At 56.5% G+C, this 21336-nt stretch overlaps 1 protein-coding gene across 11 annotated transcripts in view; it reads right to left on the minus strand.

The window, feature by feature from the left end:
* PPFIA4 (PTPRF interacting protein alpha 4) overlaps positions 1-21336 on the minus strand; it is a 64740-nt gene that overhangs the window by 29654 nt on the left and 13750 nt on the right. For 9 of the 11 annotated variants that reach the window (XM_033519891.1, XM_015650783.2, XM_015650782.2 and 6 more), the window contains exon 2: positions 3992-5341. In XM_033519891.1, the coding sequence (XP_033375782.1) occupies positions 3992-4228 (237 nt within the window). In that variant the 5' untranslated portion in view covers positions 4229-5341. The remainder of the gene's footprint in view (positions 1-3991; positions 5342-21336) is intronic. The other 2 variants (XM_033519892.1, XM_015650776.2) reach the window with 2 other exon arrangements.

The raw sequence follows: 21336 nt of genomic DNA on the forward strand, positions 1-21336 counted from the left end.
GAGCAGGATGGAGCAGGATGGAGGGATGGAGCAGGATGAGAGATGCTGTTTTCACTGTTGGAGCAGGGAGGGAGACCTGGAGCACCACACAGGGTATTGAAGTGGGATGCTGTGGACTGGGACTCAGATTTTCAGACTGCACCATGCATGCTGGGGGTTTGGGGTTTTCCTCCTAGGCTGCATCAGGGGGAAGAGCTGGAGGGAGGCCAGGAAGCAGCAGCGTGGAGATGGCTGGAAAAGGACAGAGAGGTTTAGGAAGCTCAGGGGGAGAATGCTCCAAAGCCTGCAGCATAGAAAAGCTGGAATGCCAAAGTCCTCAGCCCAGGGCCCCTTTGTGTCTCTCCCAGTGCTGTCCACAGCACACACAGGGATGCAGAGGGATCACACCACAGCCAGCAAAATTCTCTGTTTGCGTCAGGAGCGTGGCTGCTACTCCAATGCACCCAAGCCTGGGGACAAACCAGCTCCAGCTGCAGGATTAATGCATTTTAAAGTCCCTAATTGGAGTGATTGCTCCTGACAGGAGCAGCAGGGGATGTGTGGGAAGGATGCCCATGCCAGGAAATCACTGCTGCTGACTCAGCATCAGAGTCCCATCCATCGTCTGCCGGTGTGGCAGCCCAGTCTGTGGATCCCAGGAGTGGAGCAGAATGAAGAGACAGCCCCAGTCCAGAGCCAAGGGGATAAGCACAACCCCAACAGTTGTAGCATGGGATTACACAGATTAAATCCTGCTGGGTAAACCCAGGACTTGGACCATCACCCACCCCCAGCGCTGGGCACAGGCGTCTCCCAGACCTCCTGGATACAACCCCTGGGCACTGTGTGAATCCACAGGGAATCAGTGTCCTCCCTTCCCAAGGGTGTGTATTTCCACCTGGGATTGCTCAGGGAGGAGCACTGTGCAGCCAGGCAAGCAGGAGTCCAACATCTCAGCATCCTAGTCTTGTAGGAGCACAACCAGCTCCAAGGGTTCCACACAGCTGCCAGATCCCTCCATCCTTCCCAAAATCCAGAGATGCTTTAAGGGTCTTACCCAGTGGGGGCTCCTGAGGTTCCCGTTTACCTGCTGGTCTTTGCAAGTTAACTCAAGGTAAACTTTGAAGTTAAATGGGATTGTTTGATCTCAGGACCTACCCCAGCTCCTGGGGGACCTTCGAGGAGTCTGGGGAGTCTTAAGGGGTCTGCTCACCCCAAAAAGGTCAGATCTCAGCTCTCCAGGCAGCAAAGATGCAGCACAGCTTCATGGGAGGAGGAACCATGGGAGGTTTCTGTGGCCATTGACAACCTGCAGCCCCCAGCCCCGTGAAATCCCCCTGACACAGGTGGGGACAGGGACTCCTGCCAAAGCCCTGAGCCATGGCAGGACAGGGAGGAGCTCTGTCCCACAGAGGACCCTGCACTGGGAGCCCCGAGTGTCACATCCCTGGGTGGCACCTGCCCCCAGGAGAAACTGAGCTGAGGGGCTGGGCAGGAGGGAGCTGGGAACAAAGCCAGGACCTTGGAGGACTGCTGAGAGCACCCAGAACCCACTCAGAGCTGAGACCTCGGCCACAAATTCCCTGCAGAACAGGGGAGCTGGAGCTCTCAGCCTGATTAAGTCACATTCAGCACTCCCACATGAATAAATAAATCACGTAAGGAGCATTAAGGCAGCTTAGTCTCCCCAGGAAATCACCCTGGAGTTCTGTCTTTTGGGAGCTGAGGGATGCCCCCATGGATTGGGGGTGGGGATGGCTCAGCCATGCAGCACAGGCAAGGGGGAATGGGAGCTACAGGCAGGAGCATCCCTGGAGCATCCCTGCCAAGGGGTTTGTCCTGGGCAGGCTCATCCTCTGCCTTCCCCACACCTGGATCTGCAGCAATGCACATTCCCAGCCTGTCCCTGTGGATCCCATGAAACACAGCAGCATCCAGCAGGCTCTGTGCCCTGAGAGGGTGCAGAGTGCCACGTCCCCAGCTGCCATCCGTCCCAGCCTGGCTGCACCCAGGGGACACTACTGATGGGCCTGGCTGCCCAAGCCTGCCCTCAAAGAAGGGGTTCTCCCAGAAATCCAGCTTGCATCCTATTTCCAATGGGGTCTGAGACACCGCAGGAAGCTCCTGGGCTAAAGAGAGGACAGAGGAGGAAGAGAATGGGACAAACCTATGGGATGTCCCCACACAGCGCCCCGGGGACACACCCACGGTCCCAGTGCCACTTACCTGGTACATGCACATGCTGGGATTAATCCCATTGGGCAGGTGAGCGCCTTTGGGTTCACTTCCCGTGTTCATGCTGAGCCCTCATGTCCAGGAGTGAGCACGGGGGACACCGGGGGTCCCAGGCAGGGCCCGCAGGAGGCGGCAGGGAATTCCCCATGGGAGCAGCCCAGTCACATCCCGGGGCTGCAGGGGCCGGGGGCAGCCCCAGGCAGGCACCCAGCGCCTCGCAGGCAGCGCCTGTGTGCTGACCCAGATTGCTCCGAGCACACCCCGAGGCTCCCGGGGCCGCTGCTGGAGCGGGAGCGGAGCTAAATCCACGCATCCCTTAATCCGGGAGGCTGTGCTGGGGCGGGCAGAGCCCCAGGGTGACCCGGCTTGCTCTTTCCAGAGCGGGGAGCACAGGCACCGAGCCCCCAGCACAGGGAGGTGGTGCTGAGACTGGATGCACCCAACACCCAGGAACGTCTCAGCAGATCTCTCAGGAAAGTAGAAACTCACCTGCAGGGAGCCCCGGAGCTCCTGGGGAGCACTGCTGGGGGTTTTGCTCTCAGCACCTTGGGCAGAGGCAGCACTAGCCCATCTCTGTACACAGCAGCTGTTCCCGAGCTGCTTTCCTCCATACAGACAAGGCAGGGATGCAGAGAGCTGGCCAGCCAAGAACCCAAGCTCTGTCCTAGCTCATGGCACCATTTCCCATCTCTCCAAGGTGCTCCAAACTCCAGGCAAGGAGGATCTCGGGTCTCAGCACTGCAGAGTTTGCAGATGCAAACACTCAAAGCCTCCTGTCTCCCTTGGCTGTTGGGCTCCTCTCACACCATACCCACAATGGAGCAAAGCAACAACCCCAGAATCCCTGTTCCCCCAAGTCTGAGCACTGTGCTGTCCCACGAGACCCCACAGGGATGGTGGCAGCTCAGACTCATCCTGCACAGCCCTGTGACACTGGGCTCATCCTCCTCACCCTCTTCTAGCCTCAACATCTTTGTGGAAATCAAATCCAGGCCTCTGCAGTACCTGGAGAGGGTCCTGCAGGTGGAGTAACCAGGAGCAAAGCACCAGCAGAAGCCTCAAGGCAAGCCCTGGTTCCCCAAGCTCTGGGCTGCCCACTGAGCACAGACCTTGCTGTCCTCTGCCCCTCTGCTCCCTGAGATGTCCCAGTCCCCACCCTGCAGCAGCTCTGCCTCCAGTGTCCCCTCTCAGGACCAAGACTGAGACAGAGAAGTCCCATCACGCCACTGGGGAATGGGGCTGATGGAAAGGAGACCTGGTGAGGGAAGGGGCAGCAGTGGGGCTGCTCTGCACAGTGGGGAAGGACAGCGATGAATGGTTAATGGTTCATGTCCCCATCTGAAGTGCCAGTGTGGGCTCAGCACTTCCTGACATCCCAAGAAGTTGATTGGTGGTAGAAAGCCACATCTGCTGCCCAAACTGAACTATCTGCTCCTCAGGTGCTGTCCCCTGGTGCACTGACTGTCCCCAGGGGAAGTGAAGGCTCTGCCTTGCTCTCACCCTGGGGTGTCCTTGGGGAGGTTCTGCCCCTTCTCCAAATCCATTTCCCTGGATTTGGATTGCAGTCCTACCCCTCCTCACAGAGCAGCGAGGGTACAGAGGAGAAGCAGAGATGTCCAAGTGACAGAACCTCCAGGATTCACCGTTTACGTGAGGTGCAGCACTGTCAGCAGTGTCACACCAAGCCAACCCTCCCAGAGGCACGGGCCAAACCCCACATCCAAAGCCCTGGAGTGCCTCCAGGCAGGCTCTGCCATTGCCAGGGGCAGCTCCTCACCTGCGGCAGTGCCGAGTTCAGCTGCCTCTGGAGCTGGTCCCGCTCCCGGAGCGTCTCCTGCAGCCGGCTCTGGGTGACGGCGAGCGTCTCGCGCGTCTCCCGCAGGGTGTCCAGCAGCTTGTCCCTCTCATCCAGCATGTTCACCATCAGCTGCTCGAAGTCAGCGTCCGCTTCCGAGCCCTGGGGGGGCCCCAGCGGGTCCCCCTCGCTGATGGTGGGCATCACCTCGCACATCATGGCTGGGCTGCCTGGGGGAGGCTCCCAACGGGGCTGGGGCTGTGCTGAGCACAGGTCACATCACTGAGGCTCCTGGGGAGCCAGCACGGGAGGGGACAGTGGGGTGCTCAAGGAGGGGGACTCCCCATCCCTTCCTGGGGTGCTAAGCAGCAGCTGGCATCGCTCCAGCAGGTGCAGGGATGTCCTGGGCACCAACAGGGTCCCCACAGTCACCAGGGCCCTGCTCGCTGCTCCTCACTGCTGGCTCCTGCTGTCACCTCTCCTGGGTCCTGTGTGTCACCTCTCCTGGCTCCCGCTGTCACCTCTCCTGGCTCCTGTGTGTCACCTCTCCTGGGTCCCGCTGTCACCTCTCCTGGGTCCCACTGTCACCTCTCCTGGCTCCTGTGTGTCACCTCTCCAGGGTCCTGTGTGTCACCTCTCCTGGCTCCTGTGTGTCACCTCTCCAGGGTCCTGTGTGTCACCTCTTCTGGGTCCTTGTTGTCACCTCTCCTGGCTCCTGCTGTCACCTCTCCTGGGTCCCGTTGTCACCTCTCCTGGCTCCTGTTGTCACCACTCCTGGCTCCTGTGTGTCACCTCTCCTGGCTCCTGCTGTCACCTCTCCTGGGTCCCGCTGTCACCTCTTCTGGGTCCTGCTGTCACCTTTCCTGGGTCCTGTGTGTCACCTCTCCTGGGTCCTGTGTGTCACCTCTCCTGGGTCCCGTTGTCACCTCTCCTGGCTCCTGTGTGTCACCTCTCCAGGGTCCTGTTGTCACCTCTCCAGGGTCCTGCTGTCACCTCTCCTGGGTCCTGTGTGTCACCTCTCCTGGCTCCTGTGTGTCACCTCTCCTGGGTCCTGTGTGTCACCTCCCTGATGCCTTTCCAAGGGGCTGCAGCATCTGTGACCCACGGGCTGTTCAGGGGGTGACAAAATGACCCTTGAGGATTTGTCCCAGTGGAGAGCCCAAGGCAAAAGCAGCGCAGGGAGGGTCCAGGGAATGTTTTGGCTGCCTGGGCATGCTGAGGGGGGCTCTGCTGAGGACGGGCTGTTGTCCCTAAAGCTGGATGAAGTGTCACTGCTGATGTGGAAGCGTGTCTCCGTCAGGCATCACAGTTCTTCAAACATCCGGCAATGACCTGTGGCAGAGGGGACAGAGATCAGATCCCTCCTGCTGCCCCCAAAATGCCCAGAGACCTGTCCAGCCCCCTCTGCCCCCCATCAAACCCTTGAGAGCTGCACCAGGTGGGCTCAGCACCCACCTGAATGGGCTGTGCTGCCTTTTTCCTCCTGCGCTCAGGGACCAACCTGATCGGAATGCAGGATGGCACCAGGCTGCAGGAAACAGCAACCCTGACACCCAAAATCCTGCAACTGTCCAGGGCCCCTGTGGCCCCAGTGGTCCCCAGCCTCAGGGAATCTGCAGAAAATCAGGCTCCAAAGCTGAGTTTGACTCAAACCCAGCAGGAAGTCACAGCAACAAATGAGTTGAATGATTGGATTCATGTTTCCCTGTCTTCTAGACAGATGTGCTGGGCCCAGCTGTTCAGTGACAACTGAACTCCAGCACCTCCTGCCTTGGTCAAACCTCTCCCAGGGGATGGAAGCAGCTGCATCCCCAAATTCCTGCCCAAGCACAAGCACCAGGGGTGAGAGGCTGAGGGGACAGGGAGAGCTGAGATTTGGGCAATATAGGCTGGATTAAAGCATGGCTGGACCTGAGGACCCAGCCCAGGGGTGATGCTGGAGCCCACAGCCCCTCCTTCCCTTCTGCAGCCCCAAACCATCCCAGACAAGGTTTCAGGTGGGGATTCACAGTCCTGTGGGGGAACTTCAGCCCCAGCAGCAAGGACAAGTGTGACACTGCCACCCCAGTCACCATCTGTGCCAGGGGACAAACCATGGGCAGGTTTGTCCTGAGCTGAGCAGCAAAAAACAACGTGGCAGGCCCAGGGTGAGCAGTGCTGGTCTAGTGCTGCTTCTGGGGCACCACTCCAGTTCAACTTTCCAGATGAAATGCTCAAGGACAGGTCTGAATATTCTGAGGCTGTGGATGCATCTGAGGCTGTGGCTGCCCCATCCCTGGAAGTGTCCAAGGCCAGGCTGGACAGGGCTTGGAGCAGCCTGGGACAGTGGGAGGTGTCCCTGCCCATGACAGGGGGTGGGACTGGATGAGCTTTAAGGTCCCTTCCAGCCCAAACCAGCTGAGATTTTGTCACTTCCCTTTCAAACTCCCCACCCCCTCAAAATGGATAAAAAGAACCTACACACAGGCCTGGGCAGAGCAGCCTGTTCTGGCCCTTTGGGCTGGGATGAAAGCTCGTGTGTCCAACAGCTCAGTGACACAGCAGGGACCTGCCCTGATGAAAGGTGACACTTGTGAGGAGGTGCCTTTGTCACACCAGACACTGCCAGGGCAGGGCAATCAGAACTCTGCTCTTTGGATGACATTGGCTCATCAGTTAAAGGGAAGTTTGACACAAAAAACTCTCTAAAAATAGAGAAGCTGTGGCAAAAGCAGCAGCCCCTCTCTGTGATGCTGAGAGCCAGCTCCAGCACACAGGGACATAGGACAGGGCTGTCCCACAGGTGGTGCCCTCCCCTCCCTTCACAGATTGGATCCTCAAGAGGGATAAAACCTGTTGTGGAGATGTAACAGCATCCTGAAGCTTTGAGGGCTGCTCATGCTCCATCCTGGCTGTTGGGATGTGGATGACCAGGATAACTGTGGATTCATGGGATAACTGCACTGAGGACACCCCATCCCTGCAGCATCCCACAAAAACAAGACTGGTGGAGGACAAGGCATGGAGTGAGGGACCATTCCAGCCCCTGCACCCCTCAGGGCGAGTTGGACCCGAGCCTCATCCCTGTAATTAAGCACGGAAAATGCTTTCCAGTTCTTGTGCCCCTAATTGAGCATCCCAGGGGTACTCACAGGCATGTGGCTCCCTGCCAGCCTCCCTAGGGGTAAGATGTCCCAGACTCCAGGGAGATTCTGGGCCAAGAAGAGCAGAAACCAATACCCCAGGGCTAAGCCCTGTTAATTTGGGTGCAAAGCCTAAATGAGGTCTAAATGCCCCCTCCTCTTCTGTGCCTCTGCTTGAGAGATGAGCATGGAGAAGGAACATCCAGGCTGGGGAAAGTCCAGCAGTTCTTGAGCACAACTTGAATGGCAAAATGAGCCATGTGGGCATGGCCCAGCCAGCTGCTGTTAGGGAATTGGAAGAAATTAGCAGATGAATTAAGAGATATTAATCAAGGCACAGAGGGAAGAGCACTGCAAGCCCTTAGGGAAGAGAAATGCTGCAGAGAATGACCAAGACATAAACCTGACTGGAGCAATGATGGGATGGAAATTTATCCCAGCTGCAAAGGAGAGACACCCTTACCATGAGGAGACTCTCAGGTACCAATTCCAGCAGGGCAGTGGCAGCTTCCCACATGTCCTTCCCCATGGAGGTCACCCAAGGGGCTGGACCCACACAGTGCAGGAGGAGACACAGATTTACAGCCAAGAGCTGCTTTTCTTTCTGCTTCCCCCATGGCTGAGCTTGTGCACGGGTGGTTTGGGGGTGGGGGGGTGTTTATTTCACTGCAAACCTGCTCCTGCCCACAGTCACATCCTGTTATTCCTGGTGCAGGGAGATGGTGAGATGAGCACAGCCGGTCCCTCAGCCTAGGGAGAGTGATCACAGAACCACAGGGATCTTACACAGCACTGATGCTGCTCCAGGATGGACTCATCCCATTCTGCTGGCCCCCAAAAGCCCCTGTGCCCTGTCCCTGAGGATGCTCAGTGAAGCATCAAGCTGTGCTGGACAAGGCAACGTTGGTGACCCAAAGCTCCTCTGTGCCCAGGGTTTGGGGGTGTCCCCCCTGAGGGAGGCCACATTCCCCCCTCATCCCAGGCCACCAAGGACACACACAGAGGTGTAAGGAGCTGCTACACCCCCCTGCAGCTGGAGCAGCCCTGTGAGCAGGGTGAGACCTCCCAGCACCACAGAGAGCTGCCAAAGCCCCCCTGAGCCAGCCTGAGACCCCCAGGCAGGTGGGCACAGCCAGCCCAGGGCTCTGGGGGCTCTCTGTGCCTCCCAGGACACTGCTGCACCGTGAGAATCCCTGGCACAGAAATCCAGGGGGATGCTCTGCCACCTCTGAGTGTGGCTCTGGACACAATCCAGCCCCGTGTGCCCGTCCTGGCTGGAACCACGGCACAGGCCAAGAGTGGAAAATTTCCTGCACTGCAGCAGGAATGTCCACACCCATGGACAGACACCTCCTCCAGCATCCCCACCATGGATCCATTCCTCCAACAGCCACTGCAACTCTCCTGCCCCATGGATTTGTGAGTGATCATTCCTGGATGATTCAACCACTGCAGCTTTCACAGCAACACCATGAGCAGCCCAGGCTCTGGGAAAGGCCAACAGCCAGAGTCAGCAGCTGCAAAGGGTTAATTTGGGATGGCACCTGAGGCAGCCAGGACCAGGCTGGGCTTGATCTCTGCTGTATTCAAGACCTGTGGAGCAGGAAGTGAGTCCAGTAAGCAACAGGCACAGGTGAGTGTGCAGGGATGTGGGCACAGGGACACAGCAACATCCATGGAGCCAGGGATGTGGGCACAGGGACACAGCAACATCCATGGAGCCAGGGATGTGGGCACACAGGGACAGGGACACAGCAACATCCATGGAGCCAGGGATGTGGGCACAGGGACAGGGACACAGCAACATCCATGGAGCCAGGGATGTGCACATGAGCAGGAATGTGCAGGAAGCTCCTGTCCAGGGTCAACTGCCCTCATTTCTGTCCCACCTCAGAGCTTGGGCTTTTCTCCATTCTCCAAAATCAAGAGAATCTCACCTGTTTCCAGGTGAAGCCTGGCTGGAGGGAGCACACACAGGGTCTGTCCCTACCCAGCAAAGCTCCCAGGCAAACCCACACATGCCAGTGGTCACTCTGAAGGACCTTGGGGACATCAGTGTGGGTGACAGCCCAGCCACCCCCACACTCTGCTGTGAGTGCAGCAGCAGCGAGGGCACAGCCAGAGCAGCTCTTTGCTACTGGAGGTCAGAGGGGCCTGAGCTTACTCCCAATTAGTGCCTGTCAATCTCAACCTTTCACAAGTCTCTGGGAGAATTCCCTGAACGCTCCTGCCTGGCTTTAGAGGGCCTTAAGTGCTGGGATAATCATTGGGTAGAGCTGTGAGGCTGCGAGGAGACAGCTGGGAGCTGAGCAAACAGACACTGCACAGCTCCAGCCCTTGCTGGGTATTTTTAGTCCTGTGGGGCTGCCAGGCACAGGCTTGCTGGAGTAGGTCTCTTGCCAGGGAAAACGTGCTTGCTTTACTATCCCTCCCCCCTCCACCCCAAAACCATGCTTTCCCCATTTTTGGGATGGAAACCAGCACGGTCAGAGAGGCCACCTCCCCAGCATGGTGCCCAGATGTGGAGCAGAGCTCAGAAGGGGTTTCTGCCCTGGAGCTGCTGACTCGCTCAGCACAGCTCAGCTGTGAGTCAGGCTGCCCAGGGGATGCAGGGTCCCAGAGAGCAGCCTGGCTTTTCCTTCCCAGGGAGGGGGAGAAGCACCCACAGCTTTACCCACACACAGAGGACAGGGACAGCCTCGTGTTTCCTCTCTGAACAGCTCCACTCCCATCCTGACAAGAGGAAGAGCAAGCTTTGGTGGCTCTGTCAGCAGGACCATCACACAGCAGGCAGCTGGCAGAGAGGCTCTCACACGCTCCTGGGAGGCAACAAGCTCTCAGAGACTGATCATCCCATAAAAATGTCACTATGATCCTTCCTGCTCCTGGGAAATCCTCTGAGGCTGCCCACCTTGGCCTTGGAAGTGCAGGGTTGGGGTGGCAGAGCCCACCCCAGCACCCCTCACTCCCAGCTCCCTGGCACAGGAACAGCCTCCCCTCCGTCCAAACTCAGGGTCCAGCACCCACACTGACCCCTCCCTGCCAGATCCAGGAGAGACCAGAGTCTGATGCCCTTTTGCTGCCACTTTTACCCTTCAGGAACTTTTTTAATGCATGATACTGCATTAAATGTGACCCCAGGACAGGCTCCAAGTGTCACATCCTGGCACTCCTAGCAGGCTCATCCCAAACACGCCCCCTGCAGACACAGCCACATCCCAGCACAAGTCCTGCCCACCCTCACTGAGGTCAGACACCACCTGGAAGCAGCCAGGACATGTTGAACCACCAATCCTCCCTTGCCTACCCCAGGAAGGTCAGCAGTGACCCCCTGACCAGTGGGATGACAGAGTGGGAACATCCTCAGCATCCCTACCAAGCCACAGAGCCCATTTCTCTTACCCTCAGAGAGAGATGTGGTAATTAGAGGTTGGGGAAAGGGAGCCTGTTCTGCATACAAGACAAAGGGGATGCTGAAGAGCCCTGGCTTGACAGCAGAAATCGTTTATCCAGGTGTAGGACCTGGAAATGTTCACCTGCAGCAAGTCTTGGAGCAGTACCTGCCACATGCTCCTGTAGGTGATGGGCTGGGATTTCCCCTCCCAGGTGCCCTGAGACCTCAGGAGAAGTGCTGTTCATGCCAAAATATCCAAACCAGCTGAGTTCCACGTGTGCCAGGAGCTCTGGACAGCCCCACAGCCCCCGAGGGCCGCTCTCCAAGCTTCCCTCTCTCTCTATCCCTGTGCCCAGGCACTGCCTCCTTTCCACACACTCCAGAGGTTTCCTAGTTTTACCAGCCTGGACTGGAGCAGTCCTGCCACGAGTGGAAACATCCTGACTTCTCCATCCTGGGTGATTCCTGGGGAAAAATCTGCTTTTCATGAAGAAAACCAATCAGCAGCTATGGCCTCATCCCAGCTTTTCTCCCAAGTCCCTGCATTTATTCCCAGGATACGCTGTGGCCTCTTGGGACCTCCAGCCCCCTGAGGGGGACAAGGAAGATGCAGTTTTCTATGGGGCCCATATGGTGCCAGTGCTCCCACATTCCCTAATGCAGCCCCAGCACTGGCAGGGAACTCACAGATGGTCCCTGCCTGGTGCCAGGGGCATGGCCAGGACACCCAGGGATAACAAGGGAAATGAGGCATTCTGGCTGCAAATCAGGTGCCAGTTTTTAGCAGCAGAGGATTGGATTCCCATTCCAAAAGGTGAGATGGATTTGCTGAGATCAGAGCTGGGAATGCAGTGAGACCTGAGAGAAGATGCAGCGTTGTCTCCTCTCTCATCCAGGTCTGGGAGGTCTCCTGGGGTCCCCACACCTGCAGCACTGTGTCCTTTTCCCCCAAGGGGACAATGTCCACCTGTTGGAGATGCACCAGTGGCAGAACAGGACACTGGGGCAGCGTGTCCGGGGTTTGGAGCTGTCTCAGGTGCTGGGAAGCCCTGGGAACCCCCAAAGGGTGGGGACAGGGGATGCTGCAAGCAATAAAGGGCAGCCACTCCCATATCTTACCTTAAACGACACACTTCTGCCCCAAAGACTTGCTCCAAAGCCATGAAGCAGCTCCTACCTCAACCCTTGCTCACTCCAAGTTACTAAAGCAGAGGAGAATCCAGAAGGAAAAATGTCCAGATCTGCCAGTTTCTTTGCAGGGAGCAGTAAATGCTAGCATTGCACTGGTATTTATATTTCCCAGTGGGAGGGGAGGCATTACACACCACTTCCAGAGGGTATTTTCAGACAGCCACCTGCTCCTCATTGTGCAGAGACACAATTGTTCCTCAGCAAAACCTCGTCAGACGAGGAGCCAAAATCTGTGCTGGGGGGAGGAGAGGGCTGAACCCCCCAGGGCTGGCAGCCAGATGTGGTCACACTGACACTCAGAGGAATCTACAGGACTCTGTCACCTTGGGAGGTGTTGTGGGGGTCGTGTCAGGGGTCCTGACTCAGTTTCCCTGTTTCCAAAGTGGGCCACATGTCCTGCCCTAGCCCCAGAGAAAGGTGGGATCTCAGGGAATTCCAGAGAGGAATGTGGCAAGGGCAGAACTGCTGGAGGAAAGCCACACCAACCTCCTGCACTTTGGGGTGATGTGACAGACAGAAATGGGCCTTGGACGGGCTCCAGCCTCGATGACCCCTCTGACAAGAGGAATCCCCACACCTGGCCAAGAGATTCAAGGGAAGCCCAGGCTCACCTTAAGACTTCATCCCTGGGTTTGCAACAGCCAAAGACACAAGTGGGAGGAGAGAGCACCACAGGTCTGAGGATGCTGCTGGAGCCCTGAGGATCCAGGAGCCCATGAGGAAGCACAGGGAGTGTTCTGGAGGAGCACAGGAATGTGGCTGCTGGAACACAAGCTGGATTTCACAGCTGCCCCAGTTGGCATGAGGGTTCACCCACACCAGCAAAAACACAAACCAAATCCCCCAAATCCCATAATCACACCCCACTCCAGTCACCTGCATCTCCACCTGCAGCCTCCAGCAGCATCACTGAAAGACAGGACTGTGGAAATCCTGGAGAAATCCCAATTCCTTTGGTGCATGAGAGGTTGGAAAACCACCCTGTGCCCTGGAAGGGAGGAGATGGATGCACCTGATCCATGAGACCAAGCTCACATCCCTCTTCCAGGATGTGGTCTATATTCAGATCCATCCACAGGGACAATGAGGGGTTCCAGCAGCCACCAAACTCACACACAAAAACAGAATTCTGGTTACAACCATTTCCTTTTCCAGTTGCTGCTCTGCTGTGTGTACACATGGCTCACCCATCCTTTTGTTCCATAACTTTGCAACCAAACCCCCTGTCCTTGGCTCTGTTAGGCTGAAGTCACAGAATCCCAGAATAGCTGGGCTTGGAAAGGACCTCTGGAGAACATCTAGTCCAACCCCCTCCCAAGGCAGGGCCAAAGCCAAGCAGGTGACACAGGGACACACTCAGGAGAGTTTGGAATGTCTCCAGGGGGAGAGACTCCACACTCTCCCCAGGCAGCTGTGCTGGTGCTTTGCCCTCCTCCATGGAAAGAAGCTGTTCCCCACGTTGAGGTGTTCAGAGTCCTGATTTCTCTCTCAAGGAAGGTTACTTTGAGCAGCAGCAGAAGGAAATGCAATCCCTACAGAAGCAGCCCCTGGGTGACTCCCCTGGGAAGGCAGCACTGGGATCCATCCCAGCAATCAGACTGCTTTCCAGCCCAAGGTGGATCAGAGTCCTCGGACAGGGAACAAGGCACAAGGAAGTGATCCATAACCATTGAGAGAAAATCCTGTGTTTGTCACAGAGGGGGCATCACTGCAAAGTCCCCTTACCTTTGGGAAAGTGAGGCTTTGTGCCTCAGTTTCCCCACGAGCAGGGCACAGCTTCAATCCTTGCTGAGACACAGAGGCATGGCTGGTGATTTTCCATGATTTCATGGAGGTTTTGCCACAGGTACATCCCTCCCACCCCCGTGACACTTCTGCTGAGGAGTTATCTCATCTGGGAGCCTGCCGGGCTGGAGCCAGGGGCCTCCCCCTCGCTGCTAAACCAGCGCCTGCCCTGCTTTAGTCACACTCCGTGAGCACTTGTGCTGCTAATTTATTCAGCGAGGAGGGAAGAGTCACCAGCTCCAAGGGGGCTGAGGAAATCTGTGCCACGGGTGCATGCGAGCCCTGCCAAAGCTGCAGAGGTTCCTGCTCACCCAGCCGGGCCCTGGCACCACACCCAGCCCAGCCCAGGGCACAGGGGAGAGGCTGCTGCTTGCACAGGAACCCCAGGGCAGAGCCCATGAGCACCTGAGGAGCTCCCATGCCTGCTCTGCCCAAGATCCAGAGCTTCCCCTGCACCACCCACCCCGCTGGAACCTCTTCCACACCCTCACAAGGCCCTCCCTGCCAGGAGCCCCAGCAGTGATAACCAGTCCCACACATCAGCTGCACATCTGCCCAGTTCCCAGTGTCACTTTTGGCCACCAACTCCAGGACTGGCAGAAGGGGAAGTGGCTGAGTGAGCTCCCCAGGGCCCAGAGCAAAACCCCACTCCCTGTCCCGGCGTTCTGCCACCACAGAATCATGGAATGGTTTGGAATGGTGCAATGGTCACTGAAAGGGACCTTAAAAGCTCAACCATTTCCACCCCCTGCCATGGGCAGGGACACCTTCCACAAGACCAGGATGCTCCAAGCCCTGTCCAACCATCCTTCACCAGACTCTAAACTATGAGTGGGGCTGAGGAAGAGCCCAGGGAGGGACTTTGGAGTCGGGAAAAAGGCGGATGGGACTTTCAGTGAAATTTGGGAAGTGTTAGAGGGTGCTGAAAGCCACAGTGGACAGAGCAGGGATGTGTCCAGTGCTGCTGGCTCCAGGCTGGACCACAGCAGGCTCACATCCCTGCAGACACCACAACCTGCAAGGGAGCACCAATGGTCCTGGGAGATCTCCAAAGCTCAGCAATCCACCACCACCAACCCCAGCACACAAACAGAGACAAGAGCAGTGAGACTGTGCCCCAACTTCCCCTTGTGCTCTCTGTGCCACCTGCAGACAATTGAGGTAGGGCTCCCCTTTCCTGCAGCCTCTGAAAACACAGAAGGTTTCAGTCCTTCCTGCTGCAGGAGAGTGGTGTCATCATGGCTGGGGCACTGGATGACCCCAACAGAGGTGACTGGGACGGTTTCAGTAACTCAGGTGATGGGGGGTGGGGAAGATTCCCCTTTGTTTTCATCCCTTCTGTTGGTCCTTGTCTGCACTAAGGGACTTCAGCAATTACTTAATCCCTTTGCTGATAGCACAGCTAGCTCCTAAAGAGCTTTTGCCCAGCTGCAGTGGTGGGCAGTGGGACATCAGTGGGATTCTCAGTTCTGGACACTCAGGCTTTGAGGAAGAGCAGACCTAGCACTGGGGCAGCTCTGCAATGTCTGGCAAGGAAACCTCACAGGATTTACCACAAGCATCTCCACCCCTGCTGGGACACGTGGGTGCTCAGCCCCGTGAAGGCCAAGTCAGGACCGTGGGGTTAAATCTGATTTAAATCTGATGAAACCTGCTCTTCCCCCAAGCACCCTCACATCACACACAAGCACAGCCCTCCCTCGCCAAGCCAGGCCCCTTTGGCACCTTGGCTGTCCCCCCTGGTTTGGAAGGGGTGGATGAACCCCAGCAAGGAGCAGGCAGGGATGGAGATGGAGACACCCCATCCACCCCCAGCCCAGGCTGGAATGAGCCCGGTGCCATTCCCACGGGGCCCAAGGCGGTGTCAGCTCCTGATGTCTCATCCCTGACAGCAACAGGAGCTGGCAGGAGCAGCAGTGAGGGGACATCTGAGGACAGTGACATTACAGGGTGGCTGGGGGCAAGGCTCAAGCACTGGAGCCCTGTCTGCTCTGTCCAAATCCACACTGAGCAGGGTCACATCTTCAACCCACACCCTTCAGGTGCAAAGTGAGCCCCCAAAATGAGCCCCAGCCAAAGCCCAGCTGGCACACCCAGTACACCCAGCACAGCCAGAGCCACAGTGCTGCAGGAAGGACTCATCCTACTCCTGTCTGGCATTTTAAACCTTGTTTCATGCAAGGAGGACTTTGTGCTGGAGTCTCTTCCCTGCACATCCCAACTCCTGATGCAGGGGAGGATCCTGGTGCCCATTCACTGCACCAGTGAGGTGGAGGGCCTGGAGATGCTGTGCTTTAGAAGGAAAATCTAAAGGAAGGAATGTTCCTCTTTAGCTGAATTGTGGGACTCACTCAGCCCTTATTAAGCATCAGAGGAACCACAGAAAGTACCTCAAAAATAGCCTGCCATGGAAAAACTCCATCTGGAGCTCATTCCTCCTGGATATAGGCCACAAGGAAGATATAAGTGATATAAAAGTCCAGTCCCCTCCAGAAATCCCAAGTACTGGAAAAGATCAGGAAGAATAAATCAAGGTTTGCATGAATGTGATGAGCTGTGTTGGATCCAACATGGAGCTCTACCCCTGAGGGCTTCACCCAGCATGGGATGAGCAAAGAAAGGGAGCAGAGGAAACACCATGTCCCAACATTGCTCCCCTTGTTTGGGGACTGGAGAAAACAGGGGAAGCTTCGAACAGAGGGAAGCAACACCAAATTGCTCCAGCAAGTGTGGGGAGTGCGGTGGTTTGCAGAGGGGTGGCAGCCCTCCCCCATGGCAGCAGAGCTCTCATCTGGGCATGTATCTTCTCAAAATCCAGCACTGGCGTTAGTTCAACTCAATTTCTAATTTCTCTCTAATTCTAATTCTAATCCTCCCTCTCAAAAGTGTCAGCTCTGTGGAGCCCAGCTAATGCTGGGCACCATGAAGTGTCCTTGGTGTCCCCAGGCACTGCCCTGCCTGGCACAGGAGCCCCAGGAGCTCTGCCCTTGTCCTCACTGTGCTACCCACAGGCTCCCATGGCCATCCCAGCTCACCCAAGGAGGACCCCATCATCGAGCCTGACCCCCTGTTTCTGTCCATCACCCCCAAAGGGCACCCAAAAAAACACTGAACCCGTTTTATCCTTTAACCCCAAGCCCCTGGGAACAGCACTCTGCCACCCCCAGGACTGTGGAGGCTCCTACATACCCTGAGTTCACAGGATCCCAGACTGGATTGGGTTGGAAGGGGCCTTTAAGCCCATCCTGTTCCACCCCCTACCTTCCACTACCCCAGGCTGCTCCAAACCCTGTCCAACCCAGGAACAACCCCCTGAACTACCCCAGGAGGTTAGAGTAGGATTTGAGCAATCCCTAAGACACCCCCAGGAGAGGAGGGACATACCTGCAGCTCAGCAGGCTTCCAAAGGAATGAAATGGGGGTAATGACACTGCTGCACCACTGGTGGGAAGAGCTGCAGGAGGGATGATTTCCTGCCTGCTCCCCCTGTTTGCTCCTGTGGACACTCAAAAACGTGGGGGCCAGGACACCTTAAACTCCCTTGGAGGGGAGTGAAGGGAAGGGGATATCCCAATGCCAGAAAACATCTGCTGCTTGAGCTGAGGATGTTGTGTGCTCTCTGTTAAAAGCCAAGAGCGTATCAAAGCTCACCAGGCAAAAGGACATTTGTGGGGCTGGGAATCTCTCTCCACACACAACCCAAGCCCAGCAGCTGAGACAACGCTTTCCAGAGGATTTAGTGACTGTTTCTGCATACAGCTTTAAATTTCTGGCTCTTTTACCCCAGTTTTGGAACCTGTACACCCCCAGCACCTGCTCCTGCAGGTGTGGGAGCAGGCAGAGCCCAGCTCCAGCAGCACTGGTTGTGGGGTTCAGGCTGTCCCTGAGTCCCAGCGCTCTGCAGTGCCAGCCTGTGCTGCTGCAGAGTTGCAGCCCCTGCAGGGCAGCACAGCAGAAATCCCAGCATGTGTCAGGACTGGTGGGATGCTCACCCAAGCAGAAGCAGCTCCCTGCCCAGCCTCCCGTGGCCTCCTCCCACCTCCCCATGGTCAGAGCTGCCTACAGGCACCAGCCCACCCGAGGTGACCTTCAGCTGTGCTGCCGATACAGGGACATTCCCTGAGTGATGCCCACACGTGAACACCTCACACAGAACTCCCTCACCTTGTCTCCTCTGCCTAAATGCACCAATTTATCTTCAGCAGCTCTGGGAGGTGCCTGGTTTGGACATCTACAATCGCTTCCCTGCTGAAATATAGCAGTTCCAGGCCAGCTCACCTGAGTGATGATTGCTGCCAGGCTCCATCTGGCCACCACCCCAAGAGGACCTTCAGCCCATGAAGACATAGCAGCAACACCTCCCTGGCAGGAATGCACCCAGTGCAGGTGCTCAGAAGGATGGAATTTACCCTGCATCCAGCTGGTCTGTAACTGGAGGTGGGACTTGTGTGCCTTGTCCTTTGCAGAGTGCTTGGTCCTGCTGCAGAACATGGTGGGCTCTGAAGAAGGTGGTGGACTCGGGGCTTGAAGCGCTCCCAGAAGCTCTGGGAATGCACATTAACAGCCACCCTGCAGATCTCCCACCCTCATGGCACAGCACGAGGTGCTGTCCAAAAGCCCTTTCTCCCCTCCAACATCACAACCACAGTTGTTGGTCAGGATCTTTCAGCTCAGCAGAGCCACCTTCACCTGCCTGGACCTGCTCAGAGATGACAGGAGCTCCAGGGCTGGGCTCACATCCAGCAGAGGCCATACAGCCTCTCCCAGGGTGCTCCCAGCCCAGATGTGGAGTGAACCTGAACAGGATTCATCTCTCCCTACAGCCAAAGCCACCTTCCTCCCAGGCACTGGGTCCCTTTGGCACTTCTGCATGTCCAAATCCTTCCACACACAGAGTCAGGATGGATCCCAGCCCACCTTGCTCCCTGCTCTCAGAGACTTCTGAAGAACATCAGCCAGTTCTGAGGGCTGAAATGAGATAAGGGCCTAAATGTTCCAGAGATAAGGTGGAATCTACTTCCTGAAGCTCAAGAACCAAACACCCTCCCAAGCTGGATCTCACCATCTCCTCTGCCCTTTGCAAAGTATGTGGCATCTTCCAGCTGTGTCTGGTCTGGGGAACATGGGGCAGGGCAAGACAAGAGGGTTTCTGGGTCAATCCAAGTCTCCTGAGGGGAAACAGATGGGTTTTCTGGTGGGGACTGATGTTCTGAAAAGCAATTACACATGAAGACATCCCCAACAGACTCTGCTCTGCTCTGGCCCAGAGCCCAAGTCATCCTGGGCTGGGATTTTAATTAGCCCCGTTTTGATATCTGCTCTCTCTTCCCTCCAGATAATGATTTAATTATTACAGACATGTCTTCAAATTAGCAGCTTCCTCAGTGGATTATTCAGATCTCCTCAATTACAGAGCCCACCTCACCACCATCACAAGAGAGGCTGGAGAGAACAAAGGAAGCCCAAAACGCTTCCTGGAAAGAGGAACCATGCAAGCACCTATCCAAGCAGGGAGCACTGCCAAGCCCTTCTCCTCTGTTCATCCAGGTCTGTCACAGCTGGACAGGAAACCTTCCTGCAAACCACACCCAAAGAGCTGCAGCATGTGTGACCATGGCCCTGTCCTCTCACCAAGCCTTTGTCAGCAAGGTGAAAAGGACGTGGGATGAGCTGGGACATGGAGCCACCTCTGTGCATCCCCCTCTAATGGGATCACAAGTTTGGGGATCCCCCAGCAGGAGGGACCCTGTGGGGACCTGGTGAGGACCCACTGAGAGACTACAGCCCTTGTGCTGGCTGTCACCCAGTAAGCTCCTCACCTTGGGACCGCAGGAGAGATGGGATCAGGCAGGAAACAGGGAATGGGGAATAGGAAGTGGGAATGGCAAGTCAAATCTCCTCCAGCACTGGGACTGGGCAAGGGCCTGGGGCTCAGCCAGGCTCCAGGTCTGAGGAATGCTGGTTCAAGAGAAATCAGCAGAACAGGCTGCCAAAATAAACACCAGAGGTAAATGCAAAGTGAAGGAATGGGGAAAGCTGCTTCAGAGTGCAGCTCTACAGCACACTTGGTGCCAAGGAGCACGAACTCACCTGCACAGGAGAGAAGTCCCCAGCTGAACTGCCAGGCTCATTGCTCCCTCACTGTGAGGGGTGGGCAGAGCATCTCCAGGATGCACCAATTCCCAGCAAACTCTCCTACACAGCCTGGCACAGACTCACAAAATATTCTGAGCTGGAAGGGGCAGTCCCTGTCCCCAGGGCAGGCTGGGACAGGAGAGGACACTCTCAAGAGGTGCTCCATCCCTTGCTGCAAAGGGCAACAAGCTCCAAGGACCCCCAAGAAGCACCTTGGCCTTTTCCACTAACATACTCAAGCTCCTGACTCCACATCGTGCTTCTCCCAGGACCCCCAAGATTTCCCTCGCCAGCATTGCTACAATCTCCACATTCCTACCAAATGAACCAGATTTTGCAGCAGCCACTGGAAAAGCTCTACTGCCTCTCCCTGCTGTAGCACAGGAAGGAGCAGAAAATCTCCTCTGGCTCCCCTGTCACTGCAGTTTATACTCCAGGAGATCAGCTTAAAGCAGCTGCAGCTCCTGCTGCTGCAGGAAAAGCCCTCGAGCACAGCCACGTGTGAGTCTGCACCTGCAAACACAGCCCAGGCCTCCCAAATCCCAGGCAAACCCTGCATTTGTGAGGCTGGATCCTCCTCTGGGTCCCTTCCTGAGCTCAGGAAAAGCAGCTGCACAGCACAAATAACCCTGTGCTGTGGCCTGGTATCCCAGCTCATGGGCTGGGGGTGCAGCCCTGCTGTTCCTCATATTCCTGGTGGGATTTACAGCCCTGTTCTCTGGGCAATGAACTTCAGCCCTGCACCACTGGCCCCGTGCCCCAACCCCTCCAGGGTGTCCCCTGGCTCTGTCCTCTCCAGCAGCCATCACAAACCCTGGAGCATTCCAAGCTCTCACCCCATCAGAGACCAACACGCTCAAGAGCAAGCAGGGGGACAGAAAAAGCCACAATGCAACAAGGCTTTTGGTTTAATTTCCTTAAGAAACCAGGCTAAAGAAGATGGGAGTGGAAGTGACATACAGAAACATCAGAAGGATTTTCATTAACCCGATCAAACCTCCTGGAATATGATAAGAGAGGCAATGACAGACACCTCCCCTCTGGCCAAGGACAAAGAAAGGCTTCCTAGTTATGAAGAAGATGAAGAAAATTGGAGTAAAAGAAAGGAAATGACTCAAAAATGGCTAAAATGTCAGCTGTTATTAAAAAGCCTTCACCTGGAGAGAAATAATGAGTGATGAGAACAGGGGGATGAGATGGGGAAAGCTGAACAGACAGAGAACAAGTGGGGGAGCAACCACCCAAGAATGGCTCTGAAAGCCACGCTGGTGACTACAGGGGTGGGCTGAGCTCCAGAGCTGTGCCTGGGGTGACCAGTGAGAAATTTGGGGTCCTGAGAGGCTGTTCCTGCCAGGAGGGTGATAGCACTGCAGGTGACAGCAGCCCTGGGCTATCTCCTACCAACACAGTGAAATCCCCAGGGTATTGAAATATCCTTCCAGAGGTGCTGATTCCACCCTCCTGGCACCCCTTCCACGCTGTCCCTGCTGTGCCTGCTCCAGGACAGAGACAGGGACGCTCCTGCTTCCCCAGGGCACCTGCAGTGCCAGCAGCACAGCCGGGGATGCAGCCGCCAGAATCAGCAGCATCTGGCACCACCCAGGAGGGAACACCCATCCCTGGGAACCCCCAGGGACTCCTGGCGCTGCCTGACACAAAGCCCAGCCCTGCTCCAATCCCTGAACCCATCCCTGCTCCCA

The sequence above is a fragment of the Parus major genome, chromosome 26 (genome assembly GCF_001522545.3).
Source record: "Parus major isolate Abel chromosome 26, Parus_major1.1, whole genome shotgun sequence".
Taxonomy (NCBI): domain Eukaryota; kingdom Metazoa; phylum Chordata; class Aves; order Passeriformes; family Paridae; genus Parus; species Parus major.